The 17,739-nt window shown below is 38.4% G+C and overlaps 1 protein-coding gene across 9 annotated transcripts in view; it reads right to left on the reverse strand.

The window, feature by feature from the left end:
- Positions 1 to 17,739, reverse strand: part of brsk2b (BR serine/threonine kinase 2b) — a 153,746-nt gene that overhangs the window by 40,029 nt on the left and 95,978 nt on the right. For all 9 annotated transcript variants that reach the window (XM_053229330.1, XM_026937608.3, XM_026937610.3 and 6 more), the window contains exons 3-5: positions 9,975 to 10,060; positions 9,071 to 9,211; positions 106 to 222 (exon numbers count right to left, since the gene is read on the reverse strand). In XM_053229330.1, the coding sequence (XP_053085305.1) occupies positions 106 to 222; positions 9,071 to 9,211; positions 9,975 to 10,060 (344 nt within the window). The remainder of the gene's footprint in view (positions 1 to 105; positions 223 to 9,070; positions 9,212 to 9,974; positions 10,061 to 17,739) is intronic.

Below are 17,739 nucleotides of genomic sequence, written 5' to 3' on the forward strand. Positions count from 1 at the left end.
TATTTTTATTATCTCTGTGATATACCAACAGCAAGCAATAAACGTACGGATTGTTTTGCCATGGAGACAGAACTCTGTGAGAGCTGCTATTAAAGTATGACTCACCCACAGCTAGTTTCCAAGAGACTGTCTCCAACCTGCAGAGAAGCCATTCCAAAGTCTGCTATTCTGATGTTGTTCTTCTCATCCAACAGCAGGTTCTCTGGCTTCAGGTCTCTGTGGCTGAACAAAACAGGCAAATGTTTTACATGAGAAACCAGAACACATGGAGATGTTGGATAATTTGCAGTTTCAGTTAAATGATTATATAAAATACAGACTGTGATTAAATGAAGATTTAATTATAGATTACATTTAAGCAATGCCATTTTGTTGCCTGTTTATTGTACTATTCTTAACATCAGATTACTTACCAGATTAGTATGAACGTACAGGATGTCTAATCTTTATAATTGCAGGTTATTGCAGGTTTTCGTCAATTGTATTTTCTTTTTTGCACATTCGTTGACATCAGAATTTAATAGTAAGTACAGAGGTTCTCAGTCACCACACTGCCACAGGGCATTAAGCTTCTCACAGGGTCTGGACAAATATCTTTTAAAAATATCTTTTACACACATTTGGCTGTGTAGTAACTAGGGATGTAATGGTATGTTGTATGATATTACTTCATTCAATAAAAAGCTCTCTACTCATTCACCAGGCTCACTAATTCATCATAAAACACCACTTACATGACTTGTACTACTCTGAAAAGTAACTTCCTCTTTATCTTGAATCAGCTGATGCTAGAGGGATTTAAAAAAAACACACACACACTTCTCCTAAGCACACTGTTTTTCACAAGCCACTACACTGCAAGTACTAATACTAGTGTATTAGCTTGAGAAAAACAGCAATGGAGGAGCTGAAAGATATCCCCAGGTCTTTATGGTCTGTGTATGGCAGCACCTTGACTTCCCATAAAGCTATAACACTGACAGTCAGTCAGAGGTGAAACGTTACAGACAGTCAAATCTGCCAAATATGTGTACTATATACCAGCACTAATACTGCAAACATACGGCTAGTCTAATACAGCAGGTATAGCAAGCACTCTCTGCTGCATTCAGGCAGCCTTTCCTTACTGATTCAAGTTGACACATTCAATGAGCGAGTTAAAGAAATCATCAGGGAGATTGAGATAATATTTGTGTAGAACGCAAGATTCAAACACACATCTATAGTTACAGAGAGCTACATGACTCTGGCAGCACAACCAGCTAATAGAAGAATAAGAAAAGCCCCATGCTTCAGACATGAACGCACTGTAACTAGAAGTGAAAGATGGCTAAACGTACTCAACTTACTTCAGAAGAGAAGAAATACTACTTTGACAAAGTCCATAAATTCTCATACAGAAAAATCTAATGCACAAATGTGTTTTTTTTTTTTTAGAGCACAGAAGCCTACCAGCTTTTCATGTTCGGGTGGGTAAAGGATCTCAAAATCTAGGGTAAGTCAATATTAGCTAACAAACTAACTTTTGCTAATGTTAGCAATACTTGCTCCTGAGATAAACTTCCCAGGTGTCCCAGAACGTAGCTAGCTAAGCAGGTCTGCTGCACTGCTACTTGTTGAAGGTGTAGTGAAGTGTATTACGGGACTCTATTATCAGTATAAATAAAAATGAATCTTCTTAATGAAGAGCAGACAAAAATAACATGTTGCAATCGGTTTTCAAAATGGCAGCAATTATACAGTATGATAGTGTGTCACATGAAATGGAAGGATAAAGGACATTCAACAAGAAGGTCTAGGACTTGGAACTTTTTGTGAGCAGTAAAGGCTCTTCCAAAGAGCTGGTAAGCTGATTTCCCCCTTATTATTCATATTCTTTTGATTTCTGAGACCTTGAAGAAGCACCACGAAATCAGTTCCTTGTGTCAGTTTTTCTAACAATTGGCCTGCCACTAATGTTATGCTATTGACCACAGTCAAAAAGTCAGTGATGGAACACAACAACTAGGGTCATACACACATACAGCCTTATTCCAGCACATGTGATAATTGTTCTTAATCAGTTTATATTCAGTTGTTGTTTTTTTTAAATCAGCAACCAAAACGACAAATGTTTCTGGCCATATTTCTGATAATTGCATAGTATAGTATTTTATGATCTGAAGATAAACTTACAGATCTTCATTGGTCAGTATAAAGTCTTTGAAGTCTTGTCACCATGCATAAGTAGGAGCTTCAGGTACAAAACACTGTGAACATGTCCAAGATCAAAAAGAAACTTTTCCAAACACATCATTTTAAAAACATCACAAATCACCAGTTAATGTGGTTACACTAACGGTAATCATCTTCAAACTTAACTTTCTGTAATTAAATCTATCAATAAAACACATTGTTAGAAAACAGGCCACAAAAATCATCAACTGAAGAAAACCAGTGTGTCCACCAGACCAAATCTATAAATGATCATTCCTCATAGTTTTCCACTAAACTTTAATCATGACCTCAGGATGGTATTGACTCTTTGTTGCTTCGGGCTGCTTAAAAGTCTCACTGCAAAATCCATTGGTTTGAATTCACCTGCTGGGTTCCAAATCACCTGATCAAGCGATAGGAGTGTGATCAGACAATGTTTTGCATTCTCTCTGAGGCAGTCAAGGATTTAGCTCAGCTGGACACTGGCCATTCCACTTTCACTTGACTATTAGGTTTGGCCAAGGAGGAACACAAAGCCTGTCTCTCTGCATAGCCTGCTGTGAGGCTGGCAGGTAGGAAATGGTCAACAAGTCTCACACAATTGCATCCATGAAAAACAACAAATAATGGAGTAGGAATGATTGGAACTGACTGGAATGCAATACAGACCAAGGGATCAGAAGATATTGCAACTGCTGTCAGGAAGGTGGAAGAGTTAAACCATCTGCAATGTATTGCTTTTCTCAAAATGATCCAGAGTTCCTCTGTTCTAACCAAACCAGAACATACATGTACCTAATCAGCTATTAGGAAAGTCATTGTGGTTCTCGCTCAATAGCAGCATGTGTCAAACAGACTCCTCTGATTAGTGAGAGGAGAAGAAGCAATCAATAAGAAGTTGTTCGGGAAAATCAGGATCGAAAAACCGATCTTTCACACTGAGGCACACTAGAGTGGTATCTGCTACAAGCATAGTTGTAGGAAACATACTATAAGGGGTTGAGGGTTTACTTTAAGGTTAGGTTGTGTTAGTGTTTTTTTTTTTTTTTTGGTGTGATTATCAAACTGTTTCACTTTCCCATTGGCGACACTTCCACCTTTATGGGTTTCTAGGTCGTCCACTTGACCTGCCCTTCCCCTAACGTTAACTCCCCCCCCCAGTTCTCTATCGCTACCCTTTGAGGAAAGAGCTGAAGAAGATGGATGGTCATTATCCCCCACTGACCAACACTAACACTCAGAACCAATAAAGACATCCTTGAGGAGAGGACACGCTTTCTGTCAGCAAGGCTGCTGTTACACCCTGGGGCCCCTGTCATAAACTCTGTCTGCCAAAAAGAGCAATTTCAAGCCTGCAATCAAATGGATCAAAAGGAATCAAAGATTTTTTTATATACGTTTAAGTCCTTTTGGATGTCTTTTTCTGAGATATATATATATATATATATATATATATATATATATATATATATATATATATATATATATATACAGTTAGGTCCGGAAGTATTTGGACAGTGACAGAGTTTTTGTGATTTTGCCTTTATACACCACCATATTGGATCTGAAATAAAACAATCAAGATGTGATCAAAGTGTAGCCTTTCAGCTTTATTTTAAGAGGTTCGACAAAAATATGGCGTTTACCATTTAGGAATTACAGCCATTTTAAGCAAAGTACTTGAGGGGCTCAAAGGTATTTGGACAATTGACTGACAAGAAGTTAATTGACCAGGTGCGGTCCATTCCCTCGTTACTTCAAGACAAATGAAGCAGATAAAAGGTCTGGAGTAGATATCAGGTATTGAGTTGGCATTTGGCAGCTGTTCGACTTGAGCTACCAATATGAAGTCCAAGGAGATCTCAATGCAAGTGAAGGAGGCCATCATTAGGATGAAAAAACAAAAGAGACCTATCAGAGAGAACTTTAAGAGTGGCCAAAAATACAATTTGGTACATTCTAAAGAAGAAGGAATGCACTGGCGAGCTCAGAAACACCAAAAGGCCTGGAAGACCACGGAAGACAACTAAAGTAGATGATCGCAGAATCCTTTCCTTGGTGAAGCAAAACCCCTTCACGACATCAACAGAAGTCAGGAATACTCTGGGAAGGTAGGCGTATCATTGTCAAAATCTACAATCAAGAGATACCTTCATGAAGGTAAATACAGAGGGTTTACAACATGGTAAACATGGTGTGTTTATGGGATTTTTGACCATTCTTCTAGAAGCGCATTTGTGAGGACACTGATGTTGGACGAGAAGGCCTGGCTCTCAGTCTCCGCTCTAATTCATCCCAAAGGTGTTCTATCGGGTTGAGGTCAGGACTCTGTGCAGGCCAGTCAAGTTCCTCCACACCAAACTCGCTCATCCACGTCTTTATGGACCTTGCTTTGTGCACTGGTGCGCAGTCATGTTGGAAAAGGAAGGGGCCATCCCCAAACTGTTCCCACAAAGTTGGGAGAATGAAATTGTCCAAAATGTCTTGGTATGCTGAAGCATTAAGAGTTCCTTTCACTGGAACCAATCCCTGAAAAACAACCCCACACCATAATCCCCCTCCACCAAACCTTACACTTGGCACAATGCAGTCAGGCAAGTACTGTTCTCCTGGCAACCGCCAAACCCAGACTCATCCATCGGATTGCCAGACAGAGAAGCGTGATTCGTCACTCCAGAGAACACGTCTCCACTGCTCTAGAGTCCAGTGGCGGCATGCTTTACACCACTGCATCCGATGCTTTGCATTGCACTTTGTGATGTAAGGCTTGGATGCAGCTGATCAGCCATGGAAACCCATTCCATGAAGCTCTCTACACACTGTTCTTGAGCTAATCTGAAGGCCACACGAAGTTTGGAGGTCTGCAGTTATTGACTCTGCAGAAAGTTGGCGACTTCTGTGCACTGTGCACCTCAGCATGTGCTGACCCCTCTCTGTGATCTTACGTGGCCTACGACTTCGTGGCTGAGTTGCTGTTGTTCCCAATTGCTTCCACTTTGTTATAATACATTTGACGAATAGACTTATTGCACAGGTGGCAACCTATCATGTAGATATATGTATATATAAAAACAGGACCTTTTATTATTATTATTATTATTATTATTATTATTCAGCACCAATCATGTCCAATATAACATTTGTTAGAAGGGGATATAGTATGGGCATTGGTGGCTCAGTGGTTAAGACTTTGGGCTACTGATTAGAAGGTGGTGAGTTTAAATCCCAGCACCACCAAGCAGCTACAGCTGAGTCCTTGGCAAGACCCTAAACCGCTCATTTGTTTCCTGCCTCAATTCACAGTGGACTATTTTGCTTTGGCTTAAAGCATCAGCCAATCAGCCAAAGGTGTGTTTTATATATTTGGGGGTAAATACTTCCTTGGCTTGCATATTCTTTCATTTATTTGACAATTCTCAATGGACTACGTGTGTGCTTTTGCAGGATTATCTGTACTTATGCACTTGAAATGGCAAATCTACAGTATGCAAAACATATAACACTGATGCAATGAACGTAGGATGCATGATGTTACAAGCCTACAGCTAACCATATGTGTGCAGAGGTGTGGGAAAACTCACTGAATGCCTCTGTGGCTGAATTCTGGAAAATACCCAGAAAGGATGACAAATCAGGTTTTTGACAAATTTAGTTTTGTCGTCCATCCTGACATATTTACCCAAAACATGGGTACATTTACCCATGAAATAGTTTTTAATTGGGTTATTTTCTAACCTTGCTAGCTAAGTGTGATTTTCTCATGCATCAAATGTCACAATTTGATTATGTTGTTGGATAGCTAGTGGACACAAGCCTCATCACTTCAGTTTGTAATCAGATGCTGGGTGTCAAAATTTCTGTGATGCTCCTGCACTGTCACATCATCATCAAAACTGAGAAGTGAGAAGCGTGCTTACACACTCTGTACAAATGAAGGTGGACAAAAGGACATGTTTTAAAAAAAACGACAACAAAACAATGAACAATGAACAAGACATTTAGTCAACAGAGTAGAAGAGACCGAATTAATCAGTGATTATTTCCCCACTGATGCAACATGAACACAGATCAGTCAAGTGAAGGGACTACGATGAGGCTGGTGTTTAAATGCCATGAGAGGCTTTTACCTCAGGTGATGAGACAGAGTAATGCCGATAAACAATGCGATATTTCATTTCCTGTTGTAAACTTACTTCTAGAGGAATCAGAATGCAATCTTTAAATGTATTTCCCTCCTTTTTCACTTTTATGGGTAAAGAGATTTTAAAATGCTGTAACATTACTCCTGGCTGAGATATTTTGGTCATGCTGAATGGTCCTTACTTCCCTAAAAGTTTGTAACTTTATGAATCCAGTTCTTGTTGTTTCAGTTCCTAACTTGTGATTGACAAAAAGTCACAGCATTTCCCCGGGCACAGTCAGCTAGATTAGGACTGTACGTTTTACTCTCTCTCTCTCTCTCTCTCTCTCTCTCTCTCCCGTTGCATCTGGCAATACCTGACAGCAGCCAAGAATATAAAGGAACTAACCCTGACAGTTTTGCTGCCTATCAGTTTGACAGGCCAAACTGCAGCTGCCTCGCCCATACTGCTAGTGCTCAAACTGGGCCTGAAAAAAGTCATAATTTAGCACTTGGCTGCAACAATATTGGACAGCTAACAACACAGCACATTAGCAAGAGCTTTCAGGCTCAGGAGGGAAGAAAAGAATTTAGGAGAGACAAGCCCAGAGAGACAAAGCATCCCTGCAGTGCTATTTATTCAATCATTTCCATCACCTATCCAGAGAGGCCTCCAACCCATCCATCAGAAAAAAGAGGAGCTTGTAGATTGGAGTCTTCATTAGGCTCAGGCGAATGGTAAACAGATGCAAATATTGTGCTAATGGCTATGCTTTCAATGCATTAGCATAGTAATGCATAAAGAGGGTACAGCCACAAATACAAATTCAGTACGTAGGTCATTCTATTAAAAACAGTAATGGCATTAAAATAGTTTTTAAAGTTTTTCTAATGATTAAAACTGCAATTGAATGGATCAAAGAGACCAATTTTACTTTTTTACTTGATGTTTAGTTAAACACTATTTAGTTTAACTCACTTTGAAAGTTTGAAATTTTAAGTAAGGCCCTCACTGTAGGTTTATGAATGTGCTGTTGAATGTGACGGCTAAAGCTGTGAATTCTGCAATGACATCTTAATAGATAACGTGATAAAACATTTGTAGCTCTGTGTTGCAGGGCTCAATTTCTCTCTGATTATTTCCTCCTGTTGTACAGCTAATTGAAGCCCTCCGGGCTCTAAGCTCTGCGGAGCGAGAGCAGATGGAGCGAATTTCAACATGCTTTTCCCTCTTTATCTCTGAGCTGAGGATAGAAGATGAGCTTGAGGACACAGTCGGTGATGAAAACTACTTTCATGTGTCATACCGAAGGGGGCCGATCTGTCTCCGACCTGCCAGAGAGGCAACATCATGATGCCTCACCGGGGTGATAATTGGTATTTGCAACAATGCTTCATAATGACTAAGTAATGCTCCACTTCAGGTGGCCGTCATCGTACATAAATGATGTTGCCATAAGTAATAAACGTGTCAACACCAGCCATATGATGCATGAAATCAGGGAAAGGAAACATTAATGTGAAGGAAAACATTAATATGAGCTTTTCTCAGGATTGTGAAATTGGACATTAAACTCTATGACATTTTGTTATAATGATATGGTGAAAATAAATAATAAAATAAATATGTAATATTCTCAAAAAATAGATTTCTTTGTGCTAGATTTGTAGCATAGACCTTTATTCTAAATTAGGGTTTTATACTTTAAAACTTTTTTAAGGCAATTAAGAGTGGAATATCAACATAGTTTTTACTCATATTGACAATCTTGTCTAAAATATACAGCCTTCAAATCCAAATAATTATTTAATTTAAATAATTTATTAAATATAACTTCTGTATGCTTTCCACAATTTTAGTTTTAATACGTGACAGAATATCAGAGCAATATCTGTCTTATCAGTTTCAATTACTCCTGTTTTTTTTTTTTAAGGTGGCTTATTTACTGTTATACTTATTTACTGTAATACTTATTACTGTTATAACATCAACAATATATCACTGGAAATGATAATTATAGAGATATAACCGAACATGAATACAGATGTGAACATGAGGTACACTATTATATTGTTTTGGGTTTTTTTTCTTCGGAAAGGTTCACAGGTCATCGGGTTGAGTCTAGAGGTGTGCCTCGGGACCTGCACTACGCAACAAACAAGTCGAGCCAACTGAAGGTTCTTACTTACATGCGAGCAATGGTGAGTGATCATAATACGTGAACATACATCTTTCAGTCATTCATTCCTTAGTAAAGGCCTGGTCAAGGGTCATGGTGGACTAAATTAGGCAAATAGTTTGTTATATTTTGTGAAAGAGAACCAACTAAATTTATTAGAAAACACTATGGCAGGTATAAAAATATAGTAAATAATAACTGCAAAAAAAAAAAACAACAATCCTGTGCACATTACTAGCTGAGACGGAGGAACTGTGAGACACAGAATGTACAGACGATGCCGACAGTGCTAGCAATTTTACTGCTGGGATTTTTTCAGTGTTTTCCAGTGTTTCTGGAGGCATCGTGGTACGTGATTCATGATAAAAAAAAAATTCTGGTTTATGCCACGCCCAGTTTGGGTTTAAATCCAAATACAGATACAGATATTTGGAGCATTAAACATATACAAATACAGATATATATAGTGGCATTGTGTTCACTCCTATTATTTTAAAACAAATCACCTTAAAATTGTAATTCAACTTAAAGAAAGGAGTCAGTGGGGTTGTGTAAGGGATTTAAATGCACTTACCATATGGAGTGACTGTGACAGAAGTCCAGTGCTGAGATGATCTGTCTGAAAAACTTCCTGGCCTCTTTGGGTGTTAATCTGCCCTTCTTTACCAGGTAGTCGAAAAGCTCGCCACCGGACACGTGCTCTAGAACCAAATATCTGGCAGAAACAGAGGAAAACATGTTCCATTTTGAGTTAATACTGATCTGTTTCCAAATGTTCTGCTGTGATTTTGGTTTCAATGTTGCTTTTTTTATCCTGAGTTTTTGGTTTGTTAATGTGTTTTGTACTTACGGCTATCATAACTCAAAGCCTTCTTTCTTCAGACCAAGTTACTCAAGTCTAAAACGTTACGCTTCAAGGCAGGCAGTATTAATTGGCACAGAACTGGTAACTTTTGTACCGTTCAGATGTGAACGTGTGTGTGTGTGTGTGTGTGTGTGTGTTTATAGCTCTTTTCTGTGTCAGTGGCAAACACACTTTATCCTCATGTGCGTATTCAAACAGAAGTGCGTGCAGCAGCATACACACGGTCGCACAGCCGCACACTGACACACACAGAAACAGACACACAGATCCTCTGATTTATTAGTCGATTAAAGGATTTTCTCATGCGATTACCTGTCAGGGCAATTTAAATTAGGGATGAATTCATACTTGATTTGTGAGCGTAAAAACATTCTTAGGCAAACATTTTACGACCGCTTAGGCCATCCATCTGTGTCATCAGAATATTAAGAAAACAAATTTCTTGGCAGTTTCCACAGTGACGCTTTTATCAATTATTGAAAACTGCATTAGGCCTAGCCAGTGGAGCGCAAACCCAAGAGAAAGACAGAGCGCGCCCTCCGCTAAGACATGCGTCATGAACTCTTACACACACACACACACACACAAACACCCAATAGATGCGGATACTTACAAATATTTCTTATTTTCATACACATCGTGCAACTTCAATACGTGAGGATGTTCTATGAGCTTCAGGATCGCTATTTCCCTCTCGACCTGCAGAGAAAAACAGAGAAAAAAATTAATGAACCAGTACGGACAGGAGCGCATAGATGAGCAAATATTTACATCCTGTGTCTATTCTAACAAAATAACAGACCTTTGAGTGTAAAGTACACAGAGAGGACCCATAATAAAGCACTAATGACTGTAATACCATCGGATTCCACTGTGTTTCGTAAAAAGCAAAGGCAGAGATGCAGTTCACTGATATTATCCTGTCCAGTCATGTCTAATTAGTGCTCCAGCACTTTCATTAAGAGGCTGAACATTAATCAGCGCTTGGCAAGGGATAAATAAACAAAGAACACCACAGCAGTGTGAAATACTGGGAGAGAGCTCTGCATCCAGAGCTGGTACCATGACACACACCATCATACACGCATGCATGTCAGGGTGCAAAGAAATGATGTGTTAGAGCTGCTCTGAACCATTTCCACATTTCATTTCAAACCTAGAGGCATGTAGCCTGTCCACCTACCAGCATGGTGGGAGGAAACCGGAAAACTCGGGAGAAACTTACACAGACACAGGAAGAGAGTGCAAAACAAGACAAGCAGTAACCCAAGCTCAGGGCTGAACCCGGGACCCTTTAGTTATGAGGTGGCAATGCTACCCACTGCACCACTGTTATAATTTATTAAGTGTTAAATCACATATTACACATATCACATATTACTCTTCTCTTTATCTATATGGATTATATTTCTTGGAATTTTAGTGATCACTTCACAAATCCAAGTTATTATTGATATGAGTTTTATTATACCATCATTCGTGATGCTGTACTTGTTATTCTGGTATTCAGGAAATCCTCTGCAGTGCAGCATTCTGGATAACATTTTCTTACATATATATATATATATATATATATATATATACAAATTTACTACAAATATTTGGAAACTGATGAAGCTGCAGAGAGCTAGCATCATACTGGAACCACATTATAATAATATAAGTAAGCACGTATCTACCGTCAAATAAATTTTATATTATGGAAAACATTAATTCCAAACTTTTGAGGCTTTAGTACAACCTCCCAAAGGCAGCAATACTCTTCCGTGGGAATTCCCACCAGCCTATCAGCAAAGTCTAATACTCACCACTGGAACTAATACAAATATGCTAGTATCATGTGTATGAATCACAACGAGCTCAATCTGATCTTGTAAAATCCATATCCCACTGTTCTGATGACCAGATATGATTGGGACTAATTATCAGTGGGAATATGCAGCTAATCAGCATAATCCAGTGCTAATGAAAATGACCGTATGGGATCCGATGCTGGTGCTCTTATTACTGAACACCTGCTCAGAGTCACTCGGCGGAAGCAGCATTAAAGCAAGCGTCCAGCGTTCATCAGCTTTCATTTTCACCGTTTCTAACAATCACATGGACCCCAAAAGAAATCTCAAAACTCAATAAAGAACTCAATAAAGAGCCAAAGCTTAGCATCATTTATGCAGTCCATAATCTATTTACTTGACCCCAGCAGCAATAGACCTAAAAGCCATCTACTTAAAATTTATTTTAAAATACCCACTACAGCATATATAAATAGAGGAAATATGACAGGAGATGAAATCTCTGTCAAGTTGCTATGCTTCTTTATGCAAAATAATGCAACATTTGCATAATGCAGAATTTGGACCCAAACAAAACATATGCTTTCAAGTAGAGCAAAATGTTGTTGTTTTTTTTGTTTTGTTTTGTCATCCATCATTTTACTTGTTTCATTTTCAATGTAAAAAGCTATAAAGATGAGCTGCACAAACACAAGCAAATTGATCAGCATGTGCTTCACTGGAACTCTCTGTAAAAGTCTGTAGAAGCCAAGTGACTCTCCTACACCAGCTGCTCCTTCTCACATCAGTGCTCTCTACAGGACGAGTTGATACGACTGCAGATTCAGGTACCTGGGGTTCATATCAGTGTCTGAACACAGAGTGTGCATCTACATGCCAGACATGCCAGCTTATCACACACACAGTGCAATTGCTTACTCCAGCCACACATTCTTACACACAAACATGTACTAGGGGTTGCATGACTACTAACACTATTAAAACTAGTCAACCAGTAATTCATAAAAGTAGGCAACTAAACTAGTCGTATTTCCCACAGTAGAGCAAAAAGTGATTTGGGACGTTGCTATTTTTTGGCTATTTTATCAGTGCAGTTAAATGCTGATACACAACAGCACAGAATATTTCAAACTATTCTTCAAGTAACACCCCTACACTGGCTATCAGTTATATTTCCAGCTTCTTTTCTGTTTTTGGCTACATTCTTTACAACGAAAATGAATAAATCACTGCAATAAATGTCCAAAATACTAATCTGTATATCATATAAAATAAGATAAGATAAGATAAGATAAGATAAACTTTATTGATCCCACAGTGGGGAAATTCACTTATCACAGCAGTCCACAGACAGTTAAAGTGCAGGAAGAAAGAAAAGGAAGGAAGAAAGAAAAGTTAAAACTATAACTACATATACACCTTATATTATATTATATATTATACTAATTATATTATATTATATTATTATACTAATTATATTATATTATACTATTTAAGGAAAAACAGTTGTTTAAATGCATTCATGTGGACAAATGTGACAGTTGAAATGGTTGATTCTGGAACTGAGAGCGCACAGCATGGACGTTCGCGCCCATCAACAGAGCATTCAGAGACCGGCCTTCCTTGGAGAACGCTATGGCTTCAGCAGAGTCTGTATGGTTTTTCCAAGCTGAAAATGAAAAATGATGTGCAAAAAATGAAAAAAAAGATGATGTGCAACCCGTGGCATGGAATGAGCTCTTTCACATTGGTTACAACGAAATTCACTATGTTACAGTGCATTTAGTATGTAGTTTTAAAAGACAACAAAAATAACTGCCAGTGGGATTGGTCAGAATTCCTTTGGGAGTGAGAAGGAGTGATAAAAAAGCAGTTCCACGCACAATCCGACACTTAACCACAAAGCCGATTTGAAAGTGATTTTAACATTCAATTCAAATAAAATTTTAAAAAAGACTTTTCAGAGTGTAGCTTTACATAATGTGCAGCTGACTGCAGAATTAGCTTCATCTAGTATGAAATATTTTACTAGCAAAGTATATTTAGCTGCTTTCTTTACTATTGCCTCATTTTTTCCCCACCATTCCAACCAGTTGACACTAATCCCCACAGCCGTGACTAGTATTAGTCGACTAGTCTATGCACCCTTTAACATGTATACACACAAAAAAAGCTCACAACACAAACCACCACATACTCACTGAGCCAGACACACACACACACACACACACACACACACAAACCTACAATCATCTCCACAAAGCCATCTCAACCACCTCGGCAAACCAAGTGACAGACTGAGAGGAAATTGTCATTTTATTACCATCAAAGCCTCAATTCTTCAAAGGTCTGTCACCCAGACCTCTGTGACAGAGCGAGAAAAAACTAAATAAATAATGAAACACTTCCTTTTTTAATCTCTGCTTGACTTGCTGCTATATCAAGCGCCCAGTCATGGCAAATTCCTCCCTGCATTTGTCTCCCTGCCTTCACTTCTTCTTCTTCCTTAGGAAAACAGAGAGGAGAGAGACAGCTGGAGTGTGTGAACTACTCATACACATGCCTAGTCATGATCATTTCTGTTCTTGTGTCTGATACTAGCAGCATCTTGGATTATTCACTATGCTCTGACAAAGACAATTAAAGTCACTCGAGATGGTAGAAGATACGTTTTTTTAATAATTTAAATCCTTCGTGGGAATTAAACTAAATGCTCAGACTGCTTAAAGTGGGGAAAGGGAAAGAGGCATGCTTAGAAGCCTCAAAAGAGTATCATTAGATGGGGTGATATTTGTGGCTCCATTATCATGTGATGATTCCATGTTGAGCAGATTATACACACATTAGCACACATGCTGTACAAATCTTACCAGAGTACACAATACTCTTTTTTTTTCCTGAGTATGTGAATGAACTCTAATATAGAGCACAACTTCAGAGGCTCTTTAAATTAAACACCTGATTTAAAATACAGTGAGGCAGCTGGTCTTTAATTGACAAAATTGTGCATTCATTATGCTTTTCATCACTGTACTAAATGGCTCTTCATTTATTCTATAGTATTTATTTATTTATTATTTAATTATTTATGTGAGGAAAAAACACAACATGGCATGCTTGATTATTTTCCTACTACAGCATGTACCAAAGTGTTTTATTCGTCTAATATCACAGCAATTTGCTAGCGATTTTTTTTTATTAATAAAAGAATGATGCATCGTACTTTTTCAGTTTATAGTTACATTTAATGTTGCGGAATGTCCACAAAACTTGTTCCAGTTCTTGTTATCACTCATATTATAACAGTTATAAACATTCTTCCCTTCATCGACTTCTATATTTTCGTTCTCTTGAAGTATATAATACAGAAATAAATAAATAAACGCAGCTTTTCATGTGACTGAATAAAACGGAAAGTGCAAACTCATCTGTCTGGAAAACGTACTGACTGGTACAAAGCACTGACAATGGAGACTCCTTCCATAAATGGTAAAATAAACATCTTCTTTCAGAAAGTATATATGTTTTTCGCTGTGAAATAATTGATTTATTGTTAGACTTAGATTATGTGGATCGTCCACCATACATGCTTTGTCAAAATTACTATAGAAATGATAATGTACTAGAGTGAGCACATTAATATAAACCTGTGATTTGCTTCGCAGCCAACACTACTCTTGCAACTGCTGTTATAAAAATAATAAATAAACCTAAGTATAATAAAAAAAATCTTTCGACCAATCAGATTCAAGAATTCATTAGCACTCATTAGTGGTATATTTACTATATTTATTCAAGAATTCACAGCATTCATTAGTGGTATACTATACTGTGGTATACTGTGTGTTCTTGGTGCTTGACAGTTTCTGTGATTTCTATGAAAAAAGGTTCCAGTGTTCTGATCAGTGAATATTTGCGCTTAAATATGTGCAACGTAAGACCTGAATCCAATCAAGAAGAAGACAAAACAAAAGTATCAATATCACTCTGATTAAGACGAGACATACAGAGTAATAGATTAGATGTGTCCTAATTTCTGGAGTATCACTTGTTTAGTGCTGGAATGAATTCTGCTTTGCTTGTAAGTGGCGTTGTATAATTCAGTATAATGAATAAATGTATGTAATGAAATGCAAACCATTAAAACCATGCACAATTATCTGCGAGACGCGCACTGCTATCACTTATACACAACGATCCAGCCGCCAGAACACACACCCACACACAGACACACACACACACACACACACACACACACACACACACACACACAATCACTATTAAACATCAGACTTGCCTTGCCTGTGTTTGTTATACGAAGGGGAGTGAGGCAGCTCTTTGCTTTTGTCTCATTATACCAGAGTGGAAGTGTTCACCTCAGTGCCCTTTCTCATTGGCTTAGCATGTTTAATCATTATCACTAGTGCAATAGCGCCTTGCAAAAGTGATTATCGAGTGATTCATTTCCCTCGAGAACTGGGTTTCAGACTCCTAAAGCCAGAGTTTACCATCAAATTACAAGGTCAAATGACTGCAAGGCACTGACTGGAACGCTACTGGAAGTAATTTGATTTGAACTGATGACATGCATGAGCTGCGGTTCGGATATTCCATTTCTCTGCCTGCTTGAACTGCGGAAAAAGAACAATGAATTGCTAATCCAGGATATTGAGAGAATCTGAGTGTGTGTGTGTGTGTGTGTGTTTGGTAGTCACTTCACCAATGCTCTTTGTTCTTGCTTCGTAATAAGAAATCCAATCCCCAGGCTCTTTGTGTAGGTTGTAACACAATACATGTAAACAAGATTTATGATTAATAGATTTAACACCATTATACTGAAGTGCTGTGTGATTGCTGGGTGCTGAATGTAAGCTAATATAGCTAATTGAATGGCTTTTGGAAAGACAGTCACAGAAAGCAGAGGATTGAATGAAGGCAAACAGGGTGGTGGACACACAACGGGATGATCAGAGAAGAGAGGAGACAGGAGGGCTTTACCCCTGAATGTGCCATTTTAAACTATTATTAATAATAAATTGCCCCCTGCCTTCCCACCTTTACCCCTTCCTCCCACTCCTCTGGTTATGCTGTCCAACAGCATACTGCAACTGTAATGCGATTCTGTATGTGTGAAACTTAGACTCGGAGTCAGAAGACGACACGTTTGTCCATCAGAATTATGAAATTGTTAATGATAATTGACACCTATTCTGTCTTGTACTGTAGGAGAGTTTATATCCAACAGGCTAGTTAATTGCTAGTTAATTGCTAGTAAATGGGGGCAGTCGTGGCCTAATGGATAGAGAGTCGGACTTGCAACCCGAAGGTGAACCTGAAGGTTGTGGGTTCGAGTCTCAGGTCCGGCAGGGATTGTAGGTGGGGAGAGTGAATGACCAGCGCTCTCTCCCACCCTCAATACCACGACTGAGGTGAGACCCTTGAGCAAGGCACCGAACCCCCAACTGCTCCCCGGGTGCCGCGGCAAAAAAAACTGCCCACTGCTCCGGGTGTGTGTTCACGGTGTGTGTATGCACTTGGATGGGTTAAATGCAGAGCACAAATTCCGAGTATGGGTCACCATACATGGCCACAAGTCACTTCAAGTCAAATGAGTGGGATTTCAATAGCAGAAATGTAACAGTATTATTTGGCTATTTAACTTTAGCCAAACCTTTCAAAATATACCATAAAAACAAATGATAGCAAGATAGCTAGGTGTTCTATGGCTACAAGTTTTAAAATTCATTCATGGTGCCTATAATGCCCTACAAATTCATGATCACATACAATTTCACAACAACCATATTAAGGTATGGAAAGGTCAGCATAAATTATGTGGGCTAGCATTTTTTTTTTAATTCTTAGGAATAAAACCACATTGTTCTGTCATGTTTACCTCATTTTGACTTTAAAAACAAAAAACCTGAAAAAAACTGCTTTCTGAAACATTCCTGTTTGCATTCATAAATTCAAACTCCCTAACTCCTTGTTCCCTTGCCAATGCAGAAATAATGTTTCTAATGGTCATTTCACCTTCTGCCACTGGCTGCGGCCCAAACCGCATACCAGCACACTACATAGTATGTCAAAATTGTACAATGATATACTGCAGGTTACCTACCACCACAGGGAGTGTACTAGTTTACCATACTATTTAGTACACTAGTCTACACAAGCTTTTAATCATCAGCTCTCATTGAAAAAGAAAGACTTCATTACTGCTGGTGTGAACAGGTAGTTGATTATAGAACTGTGGTTCTCAAAGTGGGCTCTGGGGATATCCACGGGTCCATGAAGGATAACCATGGGGTCCGTGATTTTTAAAAAAAATTTGTTATAGTGATGGCAATTACAACCCAAAAATTACCAAAGTTATTATACCCATAAATTATATCAATAGGAATCTAATGGCATCTAAATCTAATGAAATCTAATGATTTTTTTAATGGGTTACATGTATGAAAACTTCAGAAATGAAAAGAATACTTTGGCTGCAATAAATAGCCAATAGTATATGATTGTACATGTAACTGCAATGTTTCGTGCATATAGGTCTACATATAAGATTTCGAGTACCCACTAACC

Source organism: Pangasianodon hypophthalmus, chromosome 25 (assembly GCF_027358585.1).
Source record: "Pangasianodon hypophthalmus isolate fPanHyp1 chromosome 25, fPanHyp1.pri, whole genome shotgun sequence".
NCBI lineage: Eukaryota > Metazoa > Chordata > Actinopteri > Siluriformes > Pangasiidae > Pangasianodon > Pangasianodon hypophthalmus.